The sequence below is a fragment of the Nematostella vectensis genome, chromosome 11 (genome assembly GCF_932526225.1).
Source record: "Nematostella vectensis chromosome 11, jaNemVect1.1, whole genome shotgun sequence".
NCBI classification, from domain to species: domain Eukaryota; kingdom Metazoa; phylum Cnidaria; class Anthozoa; order Actiniaria; family Edwardsiidae; genus Nematostella; species Nematostella vectensis.
This window is the reverse complement of record NC_064044.1, coordinates 5,746,334-5,763,630: the sequence shown is the minus strand read 5'-3', so window position 1 is coordinate 5,763,630 and position 17,297 is coordinate 5,746,334. Positions and strand designations below refer to the sequence as shown.

The 17,297-nt window shown below is 38.3% G+C and overlaps 2 protein-coding genes across 2 annotated transcripts; both read left to right on the top strand.

Annotated features, from left to right (window-relative positions):
- The first annotated feature begins 11,752 nt into the window (after window positions 1-11,752).
- On the top strand, window positions 11,753-13,742 carry LOC125573779. The gene is made up of 5 exons (XM_048734549.1): window positions 11,753-11,896; window positions 12,163-12,282; window positions 12,358-12,477; window positions 13,327-13,446; window positions 13,713-13,742. The coding sequence occupies exons 1-5, from the start codon at window positions 11,807-11,809 to the stop codon at window positions 13,740-13,742; spliced, it is 480 nt and encodes a 159-aa protein (XP_048590506.1). The 5' UTR covers window positions 11,753-11,806.
- LOC5501037 (fibropellin-1) lies at window positions 13,743-17,097 on the top strand. The gene is made up of 11 exons (XM_048734546.1): window positions 13,743-13,803; window positions 13,908-14,027; window positions 14,099-14,218; window positions 14,294-14,413; window positions 14,485-14,604; window positions 14,680-14,799; window positions 14,871-14,990; window positions 15,393-15,512; window positions 16,036-16,152; window positions 16,377-16,699; window positions 16,954-17,097. Exons 1-11 carry the CDS (start codon window positions 13,743-13,745, stop codon window positions 17,095-17,097), a joined length of 1,485 nt encoding a protein of 494 aa, XP_048590503.1.
- The last annotated feature ends 200 nt before the right edge of the window (window positions 17,098-17,297 follow it).

Genomic DNA, 17,297 nt, shown 5'->3' with positions numbered 1-17,297 from the left:
TGTTAAGAAACTGAACAGTTTATGCAATATATTTGTAAAGTATAGCAATTGATGTTTCCGATTTTTTTTATTGTTGTTTGCAGTTGAAGAAGGCAATGGCTGATAAATCTGAATCACGTGCCCTGTTATAGTATTTTAGTTCCAAAATATTACATCTTCATTTCTTCTCCTAAACAAACCACGCCAGGCTTTCAAATACATTGAAAGTTTTTTTTCGATGTAGTTTTAGACTTTGTTAGGGTTGGCGGAGTAAAATTGAAGTGTTTTTAACTGCTGGGTAAAATAAAAATGTTTTTATAGAAAAAAAGGTAAATATAGATAGTTTGATGCTTTGTTTGCATTATTTAAAGATTTGAGAAATCAGAGGCTCAACAGTAAGCACCCGTCGCGTATAAGGACCTAGGTATTAAAACAGGCTGAAATTTTTCATTTTTATAAATATAGATAATTTAATGCTTTGTTTGCATTATTCAGGCCCGAAGTAAGAATTTTTTTTGGGGGAAGGTGGGGGGGGGGGGGGGGGGAGGGGGGGAAACCAAAAATGTGGATCTAATTTTTACGGTGAGGGAAGGGAGTTCTCCGATAAAAATCTAACCACATCAGAAAGAACAAAAAAGGATTTTTTTTTGTGGGATTTGGCTACATACCAGATTGATCTAGCCTACGATTTATAGTTTTTATACAAATAGCACGTCTATTGAGAACAAAAAAGTGTGTGTGTGTGTGTAGGGGGGGGGGTTGCGTTCGCACCCCTTGCAACCCCCCTGGGTACGGGATACTCAAATCTTTACTCAAATCTTTTGTCAAATTCTGATTTACAGTTGATAACAAGAAAGAAAAGATGCTTATTTTCATAAATGCATGTTTGGTACGTTGTATGATGTAGTTAATTACAACATGGCCTTGTATGTTGTATTCAGCAATGATTGCTATTGTTAAAGTTAAAGCCAGCAAGTATTCTGACTTTAGACTGTTTTTGTATGTGATGAATGAATAAGAACCTAAACATCCTAATTTGTCAAAAGTTGCCTAGATTTATAAGATTGTCTGAGCAAAATGAAGCTGACATCTGGCAAAGGCACTCTCGAACTACCAAACAGCTAAGTCAGCTAAACAGCTAAGATGGGAGGGGGTATTTTTTTGGTTGGTTTAAGCCCCCTAAACGCTCCACTACTGAACTCTTTTTTAGTTTGACGTAAACAGCCTAATTTGTCAAAAGTTACCTAGATTTATAAGAACCTATTCAGCTTAATCTTTAAATTTCTGGGTTCCTATGTTTTCTTAGGTGTTTACTCCATTGTGACTCTTTTTAGTTCAGTTAAATGTTTTCCCGAGCTCATCTTTCGAATTATGGCGTTACTGAGTGTTTATCTTTTGCCATATCTTGTTATCGAAGAGCGCAAAACTCAAAGATCGCATGATTCTGGAGGTTCGACAAATGCAGCACAAATTCTGGACGCGGGCGGCGCCCCAAAACTACGATATTTTTTTGTGGCCCAAGTGCAATGCTCGCATCTACCCGGAATTTACTCTCGTTTTTATCGCTTGCTCGTAATTCTAAGCCAAAAACACAATTGTTCTAAGTAATTTGCAGGTGCTTGCATGCTCAAAAGTGCTTGCCAAAGATCATTTTGATAAAAGGTGGAGAATTATGAAGACTTAGAAATAAGATGTTTTAACAACTTTAACAACAAGTTTATTTTTGAAACAAAGCCAAATTATTTGATCCGTCTTCCCAATAACATCAAAGTTATTATTCCACAAACAAAACTTGTTACTACAGTATTATTTATTTATAACATACACTATGTTTTGGAAGAATTGCGCTTACTTGCGCCATTCATTATTCAATTTTCGACGTTTTAGTCAAATAATGTTAACGGTTTGACCCCGCAAATTTTGTGCTTTTTTCACATATCTTAGGTAAGGGTCCCCCCAAAAATTTGTGAGAAATATTTCTTTTTTATAAGAACTGTTATTGAGAACGTCATGGCTGAGATTTCACCAAATTTTAAGAACATGCTGGAACATGCCGAGGCTCAGATAGCAGAAACATATTGCTTTTTTAGTCTTATGTGTTCTAAAATGCAGTGTTAAATTGTGTTAGGACCATTTTTGTTTAATTTTCCTCCTAATAATTCATTTGCTTTTTCAAAGTTGCCAGTTTGCCGGAATAATTCAGTCGAGAGTAATACGGGTGGCGTAAATACGCTCAAATTTTAGAATGGAAGTGATAATACGGCCCATCTTTGTCAGATTCCATGTGTATGATTTCATGCACATTTCACCAATCTGTCGGCCTTATTTGATTTGGTAAATACTTTAGTGTCTGTCTACCTGTGGAAATGGGCAGCCTCCGTTAAAGGGGCCTAGATTTCACATTGAAAATTACCCAGAAGATCCTGGAGACGAGATTGGTTGGAACATGACTTTTCGCAGCACGACAGCTACCTTGTCAGGTGAACTTTGTAGAAAACAAACTTTTTGTTTGTCTCATTCACGGTTCGCCCTTGCCAATAACACGATCATCATGATTAAAACTATGGGATGAATTTTAGCTTCCAATGAAATCATGAGGATGCGAATATACCTAACCAACTTGGCTTTGATGTCATATTTTCTACAAGCTATTGAAGGTTAGTTTTCTTCAACATTTTAGACTCTTTAATTAAAACAATAATTATAAGGACAACGCCTCCCGTTTTAACGACAAACACTTCTCTTGTTTAAACTCGTCACCTTTTTTAGGTTTATGGTTACATAAATTGTTCAAGATTTTTAGTTTCAACGAGAAAAAAAAGTATGTTTACACGTTTACAAAAATTACAATCCGAGAGGGGGACAGTGGCATCGATTTCCGTCAATTTTTGATCTGTTGGCCATAATTTCAATGATGTCCAACAGATAAAAAAAAAACCTTTTGAAGTTCAGTAAACGTTTGATGGTTTTGATCTTGATGGCTGAAATTTCCCGTTCGTTGTTGAATACCGCATCATGCAAAATAATATTTTTCTTTAGGGATATTTCTGAAATCCACAGGGGGTGAAGTGGGATAGCAATCACAAATCACCTTTTTTTGCAATTTCGTGGATCACGGAGTTTAAAATGGTGTTTTCTCGATTGTTAAGAATAATGTTGAAAATGGCCGCGAAACATCAACAAATAGCGCTAAACACTAATTACATACACAATGCAATACATCACGGAATGGCGCAAAAGGATACTTATTTGCAAGATAATATAGAACGGTTGTCACGTTTTACAAGGTTTGAAATCTCGATTCACGTATGAGAATTGTGTTCAATCACGGGTCACGAGCACATACTATTTTCACGAATCATGACAACGATTTCCCTGTTTTCATGAATCACGGAGCAAATTTGGGTCCGATAACGGATCACGCAAGACTCCTTTACCTCCCTGATGGGCTTATTACTAAATAATTTATTAAGAAACTCAACAGTTTATGCAATATCATTTTAAAGTATAATAATTGATGTTTTCCCTTTTTTATTATTTTTTGCAATTATTATTTGCAATTAAAGAAGGCAATGGCTGATAAATCTGAATCACGTGCCCTTATAGTATTTTAGTTCAATATGCTGCATCTTCATTTCTTCTCCTAAACAAACCACGCCAGGCTTTTAAAAAACATTGAAAGTTTTTTCTTTCGATTAAGTTTTAGACTTTGTCAGGGTTGGCGAAGTAAAATTGAAGTGTTTTAACTGCTGGGTAAAATAAAAATGTTTTTATAGAAAACAAGTTAATTATAGATAGTTTGATGCTTTGTTTGCATTATTTAAAGATTTGAGAAATCAGAGGCTCAACAGTAAGCACCCGTCGCGTATAAGGACCTAGGTATTAAAACAGCCTGAAATTTTTCATTTTTAAAATAAAGCACCCTTTTAGAAGAACCTAATCAACTTGGTGGGGACAAATAGGTTTTTATTTGAAAGATACTCAATCTTTTGTCAAATTCTGATTTACAGTTGATAACATACAACATGGGCTTTTATGGTGTATTCAGCATTGATTGCTATTGTTAAAGTTAAAGTCAGCAAGCATTCTGACTGTAGACTATTTTTGTATATGATGAATGAATAAGAACCTAAACAGCCTAATTTGTCAAAAGTTATCTAGATTTATAAGAACCTATTCAGCTTGATCTTTAAATTTCTGGGTTCCTATGTTTTCTTAGGTGTTTACTCCATTGTGACTCTTTTTAGTTCAGTTAAATGTTTCCCAGAGCTCATCTTTCGATGTATGGCGTTACTGAGTGTTTATCTTTTGCCATATCTTGTTATCGAAGAGCGCAAAACTCAAAGATCGCATGATTCTGGAGGTTCGACAAATGCAGCACAAATTCTGGACGCGGGCGGCGCCCCAAAACTACGATATTTTTTATGTGGCCCAAGTGCAATGCTCGCATCTACCCGGAATTTACTCTCGTTTTTATCGCTTGCTCGTAATTCTAAGCCAAAAACACAATTGTTCTAAGTATTTTGCAGGTGCTTGCATGCTCAAAAGTGCTTGCCAAAGATCATTTTGATAAAAGGTGGAGAATTATGAAGACTTAGAAATAAGATGTTTTAACAACTTTAACAACAAGTTTATTTTTGAAACAAAGCCAAATTATTTGATCCGTCTTCCCAATAACATCAAAGTTATTATTCCACAAACAAAACTTGTTACTACAGTATTATTTATTTATAACATACACTATGTTTTGGAAGAATTGCGCTTACTTGCGCCATTCATTATTCAATTTTCGACGTTTTAGTCAAATAATGTTAACGGTTTGACCCCGCAAATTTTGTGCTTTTTTCACATATCTTAGGTAAGGGTCCCCCCAAAAATTTGTGAGAAATATTTCTTTGCTCCATCACATAAACCAAGAATGGAGCCAAAATTTGGCACAGTACTGTCATTGTATAATTGTGTTGCTTAAGGAGTCAAACACGAGCCGTATACCAATACATTCCTTTTTTATAAGAACTGTTATTGAGAACGTCCAGGCTGAGATTTTACCAAATTTTAAGAACATGCTAGAACATGCCAAGGCTCAGATAGCAGCAACATATTTCTTTTTTTAGTCTTATGTGTTCTAAAATGCAGTGTTAAATTGTGTTAGGACCATTTTTGTTTAATTTTCATCCTAATAATTCATTTGCTTTTTCAAAGTTGCCAGTTTGCCGGAATAATTTAGTCGGGAGTAATACGGATGGCGTAAATACGCTCAAATTTGGGAATGGGAGTGATAATACGGCCCATCTTTGTCAGATTCCATGTGTATGATTTCATGCACATTTCACCAATCTGTCGTCCTTATTAGATTCGGTAAATACTTTAGTGTCTGTCTACCTGTGAAAATGGGCAGCCTCGGTTAAAGGGGCCTAGATTTCACATTGAAAATTACCCAGAAGATCCTTGAGACGAGGTTGGTTGGAACATGACTTTTCGCAGCACGACCTTACCTTCTCAGGTGAACTTTGAAGAAAACAACTTTTTTGTTTGTCTCATTCGGGGTTCGCCCCTGCCAATAACACGATCATCATGATTAAAACTATGGGATGAATTTTAGCTTCCAATGAAATCATGAGGATGCGAATATACCTAACCAACTTGGCTTTGATGTCATATTTTCTACAAGCTATTGAAGGTTAGTTCTTCAATCATTTTAGACTCTTTAAAACAATAATTATAAGGACAAGGCTCCCATTTTAACGACAAACACTTCTCTTGTTTTAACTCGTCACCTTTTTTTAGGTTAATGGTTACATAAATTGTTCAAGATTTTTAGTTTCAACGAGAAAAAAGTATTTTTTCGCATGATGGGGTATTCTGCAACGAACAAGAAGTTTTAGCTATCAAGATCAAAACCATCAAACGTTTACTGAACTTCGAAAGGTTTTTTTTCATTTATCTGTTGGACATCAGTTTAATGTTTAAATTGAACAAATCTGAAGACATTATGGCCAACAGATTAAACATGATGACGGAAATCGATGCCACTGTCCCTCTCATTTTTGTAAACGTGTAAACATATTTCTTTTAGGGATATTTCTGAAATCCACAGGGGGTGAAGGGGGAAAGCAGCCACGAATCACCGATTTTTCGCAATTTCGTGGATCACGGAGTTAAAAATGGTGTTATCACGAATGACGGAAATAATGTTGAAAATTGCCGCGAAATTCAAAGAAAGCGAGATCAACAAATAGCGATAAACACTAATTTACATACGTAATGCAATGCATATCACAGGATGGCGCAAAAGGATAATGTTTTGTAACTAAGATAATATAGAACTGTTGTCACGTTTTACAAGGTTTAAAATCGCGATACACTTTAAAGAGAATTGTGTTCAATCACGGGTTACACGAGGACATACTATTTTCAAGAGTCACGGGCAACGGTTTCCTTGTTTTCACGAATCACGGAGCAACTTTGGGTCCGATCTCGGATCACGGCAGACTCCTTCACCTCCCTGATGGGACTATTACTAAATTATTCATTTTTATCTTTTTTGAATTATTCTTACCTCCCGTTAAGAAACTCAACAGCTTATACAATATCTTTGTAAAGTATAGTAATTGATGTTTTTCGATTTTTTTTTTATCATTGTTTGCAATTGAAGAAGACAATGGCTGACATATCTGAATCACGTTCCCTGTTATAGTATTTTTGTTCCAAAATATTACATTTAATGTTACAGCTAGGAACATGCCGAGGCTCAAATAGCAGCAACATAGTGCTTTTTAGTCTTATGTTTTCTAAAATGCAGTGTTAAATAGTGTTCATTGAAAACAGCATTAATATAAAATTGCTATTGACCATTTGTGTAATTCTCCTCCTAATAATTCATTGGGTACTATATTTTATAAGCACTAAATTTAAGAACATCGTTAAGAACATTTTCAGCCTTAAATTGCTCCAAAAATAAGAACGGCCCAGCCTAAACTAAAAATAAGACGATCTTATAAAAAGAGTGTACATCATATTAATTTTTTTTAATAGAATGAAGTACTCATGCTCATTGCTACGGCCCTGCGCAATCACAAACGATCTTATTCTTAAAAGAAAGCCAACTGAATACAACATACGTCACGAAAAGTTAACTCCTCTTTGTTTTATTAGTCTATTAGAACGTTAACGCCGCATTGTCACCAGTTTACTTCCGGTCGATTACGTAACAATCTCCGATGATTTTTAACGGAAAACGCGAAAAATATTTCAAAATATTGAAAGCAGTGTGTTTATTGGAAGTTTCTTTGAGGATGTGATTGATAATTTAGTGCGGATGGCCTGTTTTATATCTCGGATTCTAATAGATTCTTTTGTCTTTTGACGGTTGAGGTTTCCGTCGGACCTCCGGAAGTTAACTGGTGACAATGCGGCTTTAAGCACAGGCAGTGGACACGGGAAGGGACACTTTTTAGATCAGTGGCAGGCGCGTTCCCTGGATTTGCAGAGAGGGGGGGGGGGGGGTGCGCAGTCATATGAATCATATGGAAAAAGCATAGTATTTTACGATTCCTTTATAAGAAATGAGGGGGTGTGTGCGCGCCTGAGTGGTATGGAGAATAAGTAAATACAGGATAGCATAAACATAAATGAAAAAAATCGAGGAGAAAGGAGTAAAGGACGACATTTTCCATAAAGTCACAACAAATCTAGCGCTGTAAAACCTCGGACACTGTGTCAAACTCGGTAGTGTTAAAATAAAACTTTCCCTGGGGAGCATGCCAAAAATGTCTCTGACTAAATCCTCCTCACATGGAGCAGGGGACAGCCCAACTCCACTTTTTAGAGCAGTGGTATGGAAGTTAGATAAGATAAAATAAAAAACGGAGGATAAAGTAGTAAATGACGATATTTTCCATTATTAGGGTTGTAATATTAGTAACAACTTCAACGTGAGAGCGTGTGTCTCAAATGCACTAGTATTCATTTGAGCCTTTCGTTTTAGGCGAGCTTTACCCCTTCTGTTATCATAGATTTTCTCATATTTCTTAGCCTGATCATGCCTTGACTATACACCTTTTGCTTTAACATATCCCGCCACTTTTATTTGCTTATAAGGATTACAAAATGGAAAGTGCAAGAAAATGCCACTGAATGACGTTCAACATGGAAATCATCTCAAAAGTCACATCGAAAATAGCTTCACAGACATCTCTCTGGAACAATGCAGTGTAAATTGCTATCTAAGTGAGGTCTGTCAATCAGTCAACTACGACACCACATCAAAAACCTGCCAGACCAGTATATCTACTCGCCATCAACACCCAGAGGACTTGGAGGAAAAAGCAGGAAGTGTCTATATTGGGTCCAAGGTACGTTATTACAACCAAAGACAACTTGTTATCACGGACACCCTCGGGATTGTAATACAATGTCTATCCATCACTAACAATAACATACAGCACTCCCACTTAGTGCCATAACGTCTATAGTCCAAGGGGGACCTGCCTCCTCCCCCAGTTTTTTTATTAGGGTATGACCAGTAGGGGCGTGTCTTTGCCACCCAGTTTTCCTCATGTCAGTTGTGCCCCACCCCCCCCCCCCCCGACCCCCGACCCAACAAACACAAAGCCCTGGCCCTGCCACTACAACTACAATCACCATTAAAAGTACTTACTTCAACTACACTTAAACTACTACTCTATCCAGCACTACTACTATCAAACAAATATGACAACCACAACATCTATCACTAACAATGCGATAATGTCTGCACCATAATGTAACGTGCGTATCAAAAAAATGATATTCTATATTTCATTGCTAAGAATGACTGCGTCCAAGGTTCATGCCCTGATGACAAAATGTGCAAAGTGGACTTCGCTGGCGGTGGTGCCTCGTGCGTTTGTCCAATTAAATCGGATCCAAATGTCTCCCCATGTGGTAAGAGAACACGGGAAATAATTATGAAATGTATGGTATGTTTTTCCATTGTTTTTCCATTCCATTTTCCATAAAGGTCCCTATAACACTCGGACGAGACAAAAGTGCTATCTGGGCCCCGCTTCGCACAATGCAATGTACACCTAGCAACTAGAAATAGTCAACTAAAAGTTTTCAACGAAAGTCAAATAGGCAACGATCTTCCAATAGAAAATAGTACAAAATAAGGATTTTTTAACTAATATTTCAAGTTTTTCAGTACAATATGTGTTGTGGATCATTTTATAACGTACCAATAAGGCTTCGTTATGGTATTAATTGGAAAATTACAAGAAGGAAATACAAGTTTTTTAAGAGATTCAAACAGAGGATCGAGCAATTTCCATAAACCAGCGTAAAAATTCTTCTGGTTTTATTATCTTTAAGGAATTTACCATTATGGTGTTTTCATTTCCTTTAAAGTGATTTTGGATCATGAAAAAGGTATTGTTTCCTTCACGAATTCCATGCCCATTTAGACTTATGAAACTTGTATAATTTCTCAACCCTATTCAGACCGGCGGAAGGGGGGGTGAGGCTTTTGAGGCCCCCAGCACCTTTGATCTGTAATATTTTTTTTAACTAGTAGGGCTAGAGCATTGAAATTCGATGACTTTTCTTAAAATGGGATCAGTTTAGTGTAAACAAAATTTTGATATGTGTACCCTGGTAACCAGAGCAACCAAGTTTGAGACATAGGTTCAATGAAAATTAGACAAAACGCTTTAAGTCGTTAAGATCTACTATTAATATGACGTGCTCAACTTAAATCCATGTCATATAAACGTTTTATATTAATTTTTGAAAAAGCACAATAAAAATTTACATCTCTATTTTAGAGGGGGGAAAGGTGGTGTTATTTTGTCAATTTTTAACCTTCTCGAAAGAGTGCTTGTAGAAATAGCGAAAAAAAGTCCTATCCACCTGAAACCATTAATACAACTTGAAACGAAGAATTAATATTTATCCAGTTTTTATTGATTAAAATAAATAACTTTCATTAAATCCAAGATGGCGGATCCAAGATAGCGGTGCTGATGTCACATAATCAGCTAAAAATCGCTGTTTTTTTAACTAACATCTAAATCTGGCAAAATCCTTTTTATGTTCTTCTATTTTGAATAAAAAGTAGGAAAAAATATTTTTAGGAAAGATATTTATATTATAACTTTAATAAACAGTCCATTCGCAAACTTATACTATATTAAAGGTACCATGCCAATCAATGACGTCACAGGTGTCATATATTGTTGTCATAGAAACAGTGTCACTAATAATATATGTTTACTGCAAGATAATAAGATAATCGATAAAAGACATACAGAAATACATATCTAAAAAAAACAGAAATATTGCCCGTTTCTGCTCACTTAAGTGACGTCAACGTGACGTCACAAAGACAATTTTATAAAGAATATCGGTCGCTTTTTTAAGACAAACTGATTATGATAACTTATTTGGATTTTGGATGTTCTATGCAAAGGTTTTGAAAGATAGGCTATTTATGGCCACGTCATATTGTGTTATTATGGTAACAACTATGTATTATTTTGTAACCCTTTGTCAGATAATGATTCTTTGAAAATTTGGTCATAATAGCTTCAATGGTTCAAAAGTTACGAATGAGGGCCGCTCCAGTACCTCGCGGTTAAACCAGCCTTTTTGTTTTGAAATGGCGGCGTTTTACCGGCGAGCTGTCACATTTTGGCAAATACGACTGAAAAACTAGCGCAAAGCTAAGGCTATAAATTTCTTTATGACTCCCTCATTATCAAACAAATCTGTCATCTTTTGTACAGTATGATTTTAATGTTGTACAGTTAGTTAAAACTGCGACTAAAGTCAGCCTTTCGTGCCTTTACTCGAACGATTCAACACTAGGACTGTGTTTGTTTTTGCCAGAGCCCACGCATGCGCATACGTTATTCGACACTGTCTCTTGGTACATGGTTTGTGGCTGTGGGCGGCTGAAAGCCCCAAGTCTCTCTTTGTGGCATGTTCTAGTTTTAGATTAGGAATTGGTAATCTGCGAGCTAGGGCTCATGCAACCTCGTTCTCAGCGTCTTCTCGGTAATTTTCAAAATGGCGTTAGCAAATTACCCAAAAAAACATTGATGTAGCAATTCCTGTAGCAACTTAACCTGAGTCTGTTAGTTGGTATTAGGGGACTGAACACAAAACGTTGCTTGGTCTGTTATTACTATTGATCTATTAAACCGTACAACTTAACAGAGTAATCCTAACCTTTTTAGTCACACCATGTGAATCCAATCCTTGCAAGAATGGTGGATCTTGCGCCAACAAACCAAACAACACTGGCTACACGTGCACTTGCACGGGCGAGTATACGGGGACTGAATGCGAAACACAAGGTACAGGATTTTTTAACTAAATAATATTGCAACAAATATAGTATAATTGACTAACGTCATAATAACTTTTAACAGTCCAAATATGTGACTCCAGTCCATGTAAGAATGGCGGAGCTTGTGTCAACAAACCAGACAACACTGGCTACACGTGCGCGTGTGCTAGTGGGTTTACTGGAATTGAATGCGAAACTCAAGGTACTTGAATTTTCCATAATGATAATACAACAGATAGTATACTTGACCAAAGTTAACATAACGTTTAACAGTCCAACCGTGCGACTCCAGTCCTTGCAAGAATGGTGGATCTTGCACCAACAAACCAGACAACACTGGCTACACGTGCACTTGCCCGAGCGAGTATACGGGGGCAGAATGCGAAACTCAAGGTACAAGATTTTTGCCCTGAATAGTATTCCATCAAGTAGAGTATAATTTACTAAATCTATTATAACTGTTAACAGTCCAACCATGCGACTCCAGTCCTTGCAAAAATGGCGGAGCTTGCGCTAACAAGGCGGACAACTCCGGCTACACGTGCGCTTGTGCTAGTGGGTATACGGGAATTGAATGCGAAACTCAAGGTACTTGAATTTTCCATTTAATTATAATACAACAGATAGTATAATTGACCAAAGTTGTTATAACTTTTCAAAGTCAAACCATGCGACTCCAGTTCTTGCAAAAATGGCGGAGCTTGCGCTAACAAGGCGGACAACTCCGGCTACACGTGCGCTTGTGCTAGTGGGTATACGGGAATTGAATGCGAAAATCAAGGTACTTGAATTTTCCATTTAATGATAATACAACAGATAGTATAATTGACCAAAGTTAACATAACTTTTAACAGTCCAACCGTGCGACTCCAGTCCTTGCAAGAATGGTGGATCTTGCACCAACAAACCAGACAACACTGGCTACACGTGCACTTGCCCGAGCGAGTATACGGGGACAGAATGCGAAACTCAAGGTACAAGATTTCTCCACTGAATAGTATTCCATCAAGTAGAGTATAATTTACTTAAGCTATTATAACTGTTAACAGTCCAACCATGCGACTCCAGTCCTTGCAAAAATGGCGGAGCTTGCGCTAACAAGGCGGACAACTCCGGCTACACGTGCGCTTGTGCTAGTGGGTATACGGGAATTGAATGCGAAACTCAAGGTACATGATTTTTCAACTTATTAATATTACAACAAGTACAGAATAATTGACAAACGTCATAATAACTTTTCAAAGTCAAACCATGTGACTCCAGTCCTTGCAAGAATGGCGGAGCTTGCGTTAACAAAGCGGACAACTCCGGCTACACGTGCGCTTGTGCTAGTGGGTTCACTGGAATTGAATGCGAAACTCAAGGTACTTGAATTTTCCATTTAATGATAATACAACAGATGGAATACTTGACCAAAGTTAACATAACTTTTAACAGTCCAACCGTGCGCCTCCAGTCCTTGCAAGAATGGTGGATCTTGCGCCAACAAACCAGACAACACTGGCTACACGTGCACTTGCCCGAGCGAGTATACGGGGACAGATTGTGAAACACAAGGTACATGATTTTTCAACTTATTAATATTACAACAAGTACAGAATAATTGACAAACGTCATAATAACTTTTAACAGTCCAACCATGTGACTCCAGTCCATGCAACAATGGCGGAGCTTGCGTCAACAAACCAGACCACACTGGCTACACGTGCGCGTGTGCTAGTGGGTTCACTGGAATTGAATGCGAAACTCGAGGTACTTGAATTTTCCATAATGATAATACAACAGATAGTATACTTGACCAAAGTTAACATAACTTTTAACAGTCCAACCGTGCGACTCCAGTCCTTGCAAGAATGGTGGATCTTGCACCAACAAACCAGACAACACTGGCTACACGTGCACTTGCCCGAGCGAGTATACGGGGGCAGAATGCGAAACTCAAGGTACAAGATTTTTGCCCTGAATAGTATTCCATCAAGTAGAGTATAATTTACTAAATCTATTATAACTGTTAACAGTCCAACCATGCGACTCCAGTCCTTGCAAAAATGGCGGAGCTTGCGCTAACAAGGCGGACAACTCCGGCTACACGTGCGCTTGTGCTAGTGGGTATACGGGAATTGAATGCGAAACTCAAGGTACTTGAATTTTCCATTTAATTATAATACAACAGATAGTATAATTGACCAAAGTTGTTATAACTTTTCAAAGTCAAACCATGTGACTCCAGTCCATGCAAGAATGGCGGAGCTTGCGTTAACAAAGCGGACAACTCCGGCTACACGTGCGCTTGTGCTAGTGGGTATACGGGAATTGAATGCGAAACTCAAGGTACTTGAATTTTCCATTTAATGATAATACAACAGATGGAATACTTGACCAAAGTTAACATAACTTTTAATAGTCCAACCGTGCGACTCCAGTCCTTGCATAAATGGTGGATCTTGCACCAACAAACCAGACAACACTGGCTACACGTGCACTTGCCCGAGCGAGTATACGGGGACAGATTGTGAAACACAAGGTACATGATTTTTCAACTTATTAATATTACAACAAGTACAGAATAATTGACAAACGTCATAATAACTTTTAACAGTCCAACCATGTGACTCCAGTCCATGCAACAATGGCGGAGCTTGCGTCAACAAACCAGACCACACTGGCTACACGTGCGCGTGTGCTAGTGGGTTCACTGGAATTGAATGCGAAACTCGAGGTACTTGAATTTTCCATAATGATAATACAACAGATAGTATACTTGACCAAAGTTAACATAACTTTTAACAGTCCAACCGTGCGACTCCAGTCCTTGCAAGAATGGTGGATCTTGCACCAACAAACCAGACAACACTGGCTACACGTGCACTTGCCCGAGCGAGTATACGGGGACAGATTGTGAAACACAAGGTACATGATTTTTCAACTTATTAATATTACAACAAGTACAGAATAATTGACAAACGTCATAATAACTTTTAACAGTCCAACCATGTGACTCCAGTCCATGCAACAATGGCGGAGCTTGCGTCAACAAACCAGACCACACTGGCTACACGTGCGCGTGTGCTAGTGGGTTCACTGGAATTGAATGCGAAACTCGAGGTACTTGAATTTTCCATAATGATAATACAACAGATAGTATACTTGACCAAAGTTAACATAACTTTTAACAGTCCAACCGTGCGACTCCAGTCCTTGCAAGAATGGTGGATCTTGCACCAACAAACCAGACAACACTGGCTACACGTGCACTTGCCCGAGCGAGTATACGGGGACAGATTGTGAAACACAAGGTACATGATTTTTCAACTTATTAATATTACAACAAGTACAGAATAATTGACAAACGTCATAATAACTTTTAACAGTCCAACCATGTGACTCCAGTCCATGCAACAATGGCGGAGCTTGCGTCAACAAACCAGACCACACTGGCTACACGTGCGCGTGTGCTAGTGGGTTCACTGGAATTGAATGCGAAACTCGAGGTACTTGAATTTTCCATAATGATAATACAACAGATAGTATACTTGACCAAAGTTAACATAACTTTTAACAGTCCAACCGTGCGACTCCAGTCCTTGCAAGAATGGTGGATCTTGCACCAACAAACCAGACAACACTGGCTACACGTGCACTTGCCCGAGCGAGTATACGGGGACAGATTGTGAAACACAAGGTACATGATTTTTCAACTTATTAATATTACAACAAGTACAAAATAATTGACAAACGTCATAATAACTTTTAACAGTCCAACCATGCGACTCCAGTCCTTGCAAAAATGGCGGAGCTTGCGCTAACAAGGCGGACAACTCCGGCTACACGTGCGCTTGTGCTAGTGGGTATACGGGAATTGAATGCGAAATTCGAGGTACTTGAATTTTCCATAATGATATTACAACAGATAGTATACTTGACCAAAGTTAACATAACTTTTAACAGTCCAACCGTGCGACTCCAGTCCTTGCAAGAATAATGGATCTTGCACCAACAAACCAGACAACACTGGCTACACGTGCACTTGCCCGAGCGAGTATACATGAGTATAATTTACTAAAGCTATTATAACTGTTAACAGTCCAACCATGCGACTCCAGTCCTTGCAAAAATGGCGGAGCTTGCGCTAACAAAGCGGACAACTCCGGCTACACGTGCGCTTGTGCTAGTGCGTATACGGGAATTGAATGCGAAAGTCAAGGTACTTGAATTTTCCATTTAATGATAATACAACACATACTATAATTGACCGAAGTTATTATAACTTTTCAAAGCCCAACCATGCGACTCCAGTCCTTGCAAAAATGGCTGAGCTTGCGCTAACAAGGCGGACAACTTCGGCTTTACGTGCGCTTGTGCTAGTGGGTATACGGGATTTGAATGCGAAAATCAAGGTAGTGGGTATACGTGGAAGGAATGAGAACTGGAGGTATAGGAATTTTCTTAATATATTATAATAAAAAGTATAATAAAAGTAGGGTAGATACAACGGTTTCGGATTTTATTTTGCAATCCTTTGTCAAGGCGGCTACTAAAACCTGATGAATAATTTTATTTTTGGGTATAGAATCCAAAACGTTTGCATTTCGTGGTCTCTGCGTTGCCCGTCTCCATACATATACTTCTTCAGGCATTGCATCCAATTGCTTCATTGCATCCAGAGAACCGATTCATCTTTCACTTTTTCCATTAAGAAGTACAATTAAACATAGTTGTCTTAACAGTTCAACCATGTGACTCCAGCCCCTGCAAGAATGGCGCAACTTGCACCAACTCCGCTGATAACCCTGGCTACATGTGTACCTGCAGCAGTGTATTCACTGGCAGTACATGTGAAATTGGTAAGCTGAAATCATCATCATCGATATCATCTGTAAAAGCCACCTCGAAACATTATCATCTTCAAAATCATAATTCTCTTCACTATCCCTATACACTATCACTCTTGCTTTTACCGCTGTTCAGCTGCATCATCAGCTACAACAATGTCCATGCCGATATCCTGAACAAATTACAATTCTCTTGGTCATTATAGTAATCGATATTTCTTGTGTATTTCTTGAAGACATCACAACCTGCGGTAATACCGCTATTGGCCTCGAAAGCAGTGCGATCATTCCTGACAACAGATTTAGTGCATCATCACATTTCTCCGAATGTAACCCTCGGTTCGGTCGGCTGAACCACGCCAAGTACTGGGCACCGAAGTCCCAAGGGGTCCGGGGTCAATACCTACAAATCGACATGATATCCGTGTACATTGTTTGTGCAGTAGCTACACAAGGGGGTACGGATCCTCGATATAATGAGTGGACAACCAAATACAAGCTTTCATTCGCACTTGAGGCCAGAATATGGAGCATCTACCAAGAAAATGGCGCCGAAAAGGTAGGCGTATATTTTATACTACGCAATTCAGTTACCTTGAAGTTGGCGGCCATTTAGGATTTTGCCATTCCTATAGTAAAATTGATCCTTTTAAAAGAAAAACCATGGACAGAAAATGCCGCATAAAATGAACCCAAGAAGGCTATGTATGTAGAACAATGCTAGTGCGGAACACAAAAATTCACAAGAAAACTACAAGATGCCTGAAATGGTGGCACGATTTGTACTAAACCCTGCTATTCATTTACTTATAGGTATTTATAGGGAACGTGAACGAGCCAGACGTGAAAAGCAACTCTCTCGCCAATCCGACTAAAGCACGGTTTATCCAGTTCATTCCCACTGCTTACAATAACTGGCCGGCTTTTAGAGTGGAGGTGTACGGGTCTAGAGCCTAGATAGCTTGAGAGCTTTAAAAATGAGTTTTGTACAAAGATTATACAGGCACCTCTTTGTGAGCACTTTTCAGTGGCGCCTCTGAAAGAGACCTTGTCAGCCACGTCTTGGTTCTATAGTAATTTTGAAAAAAAGGAAATAATTTGTACATTCGAAGCACAGAGCCGTTGATCTGCACAGAGACGTTGATCTTAGCGACACC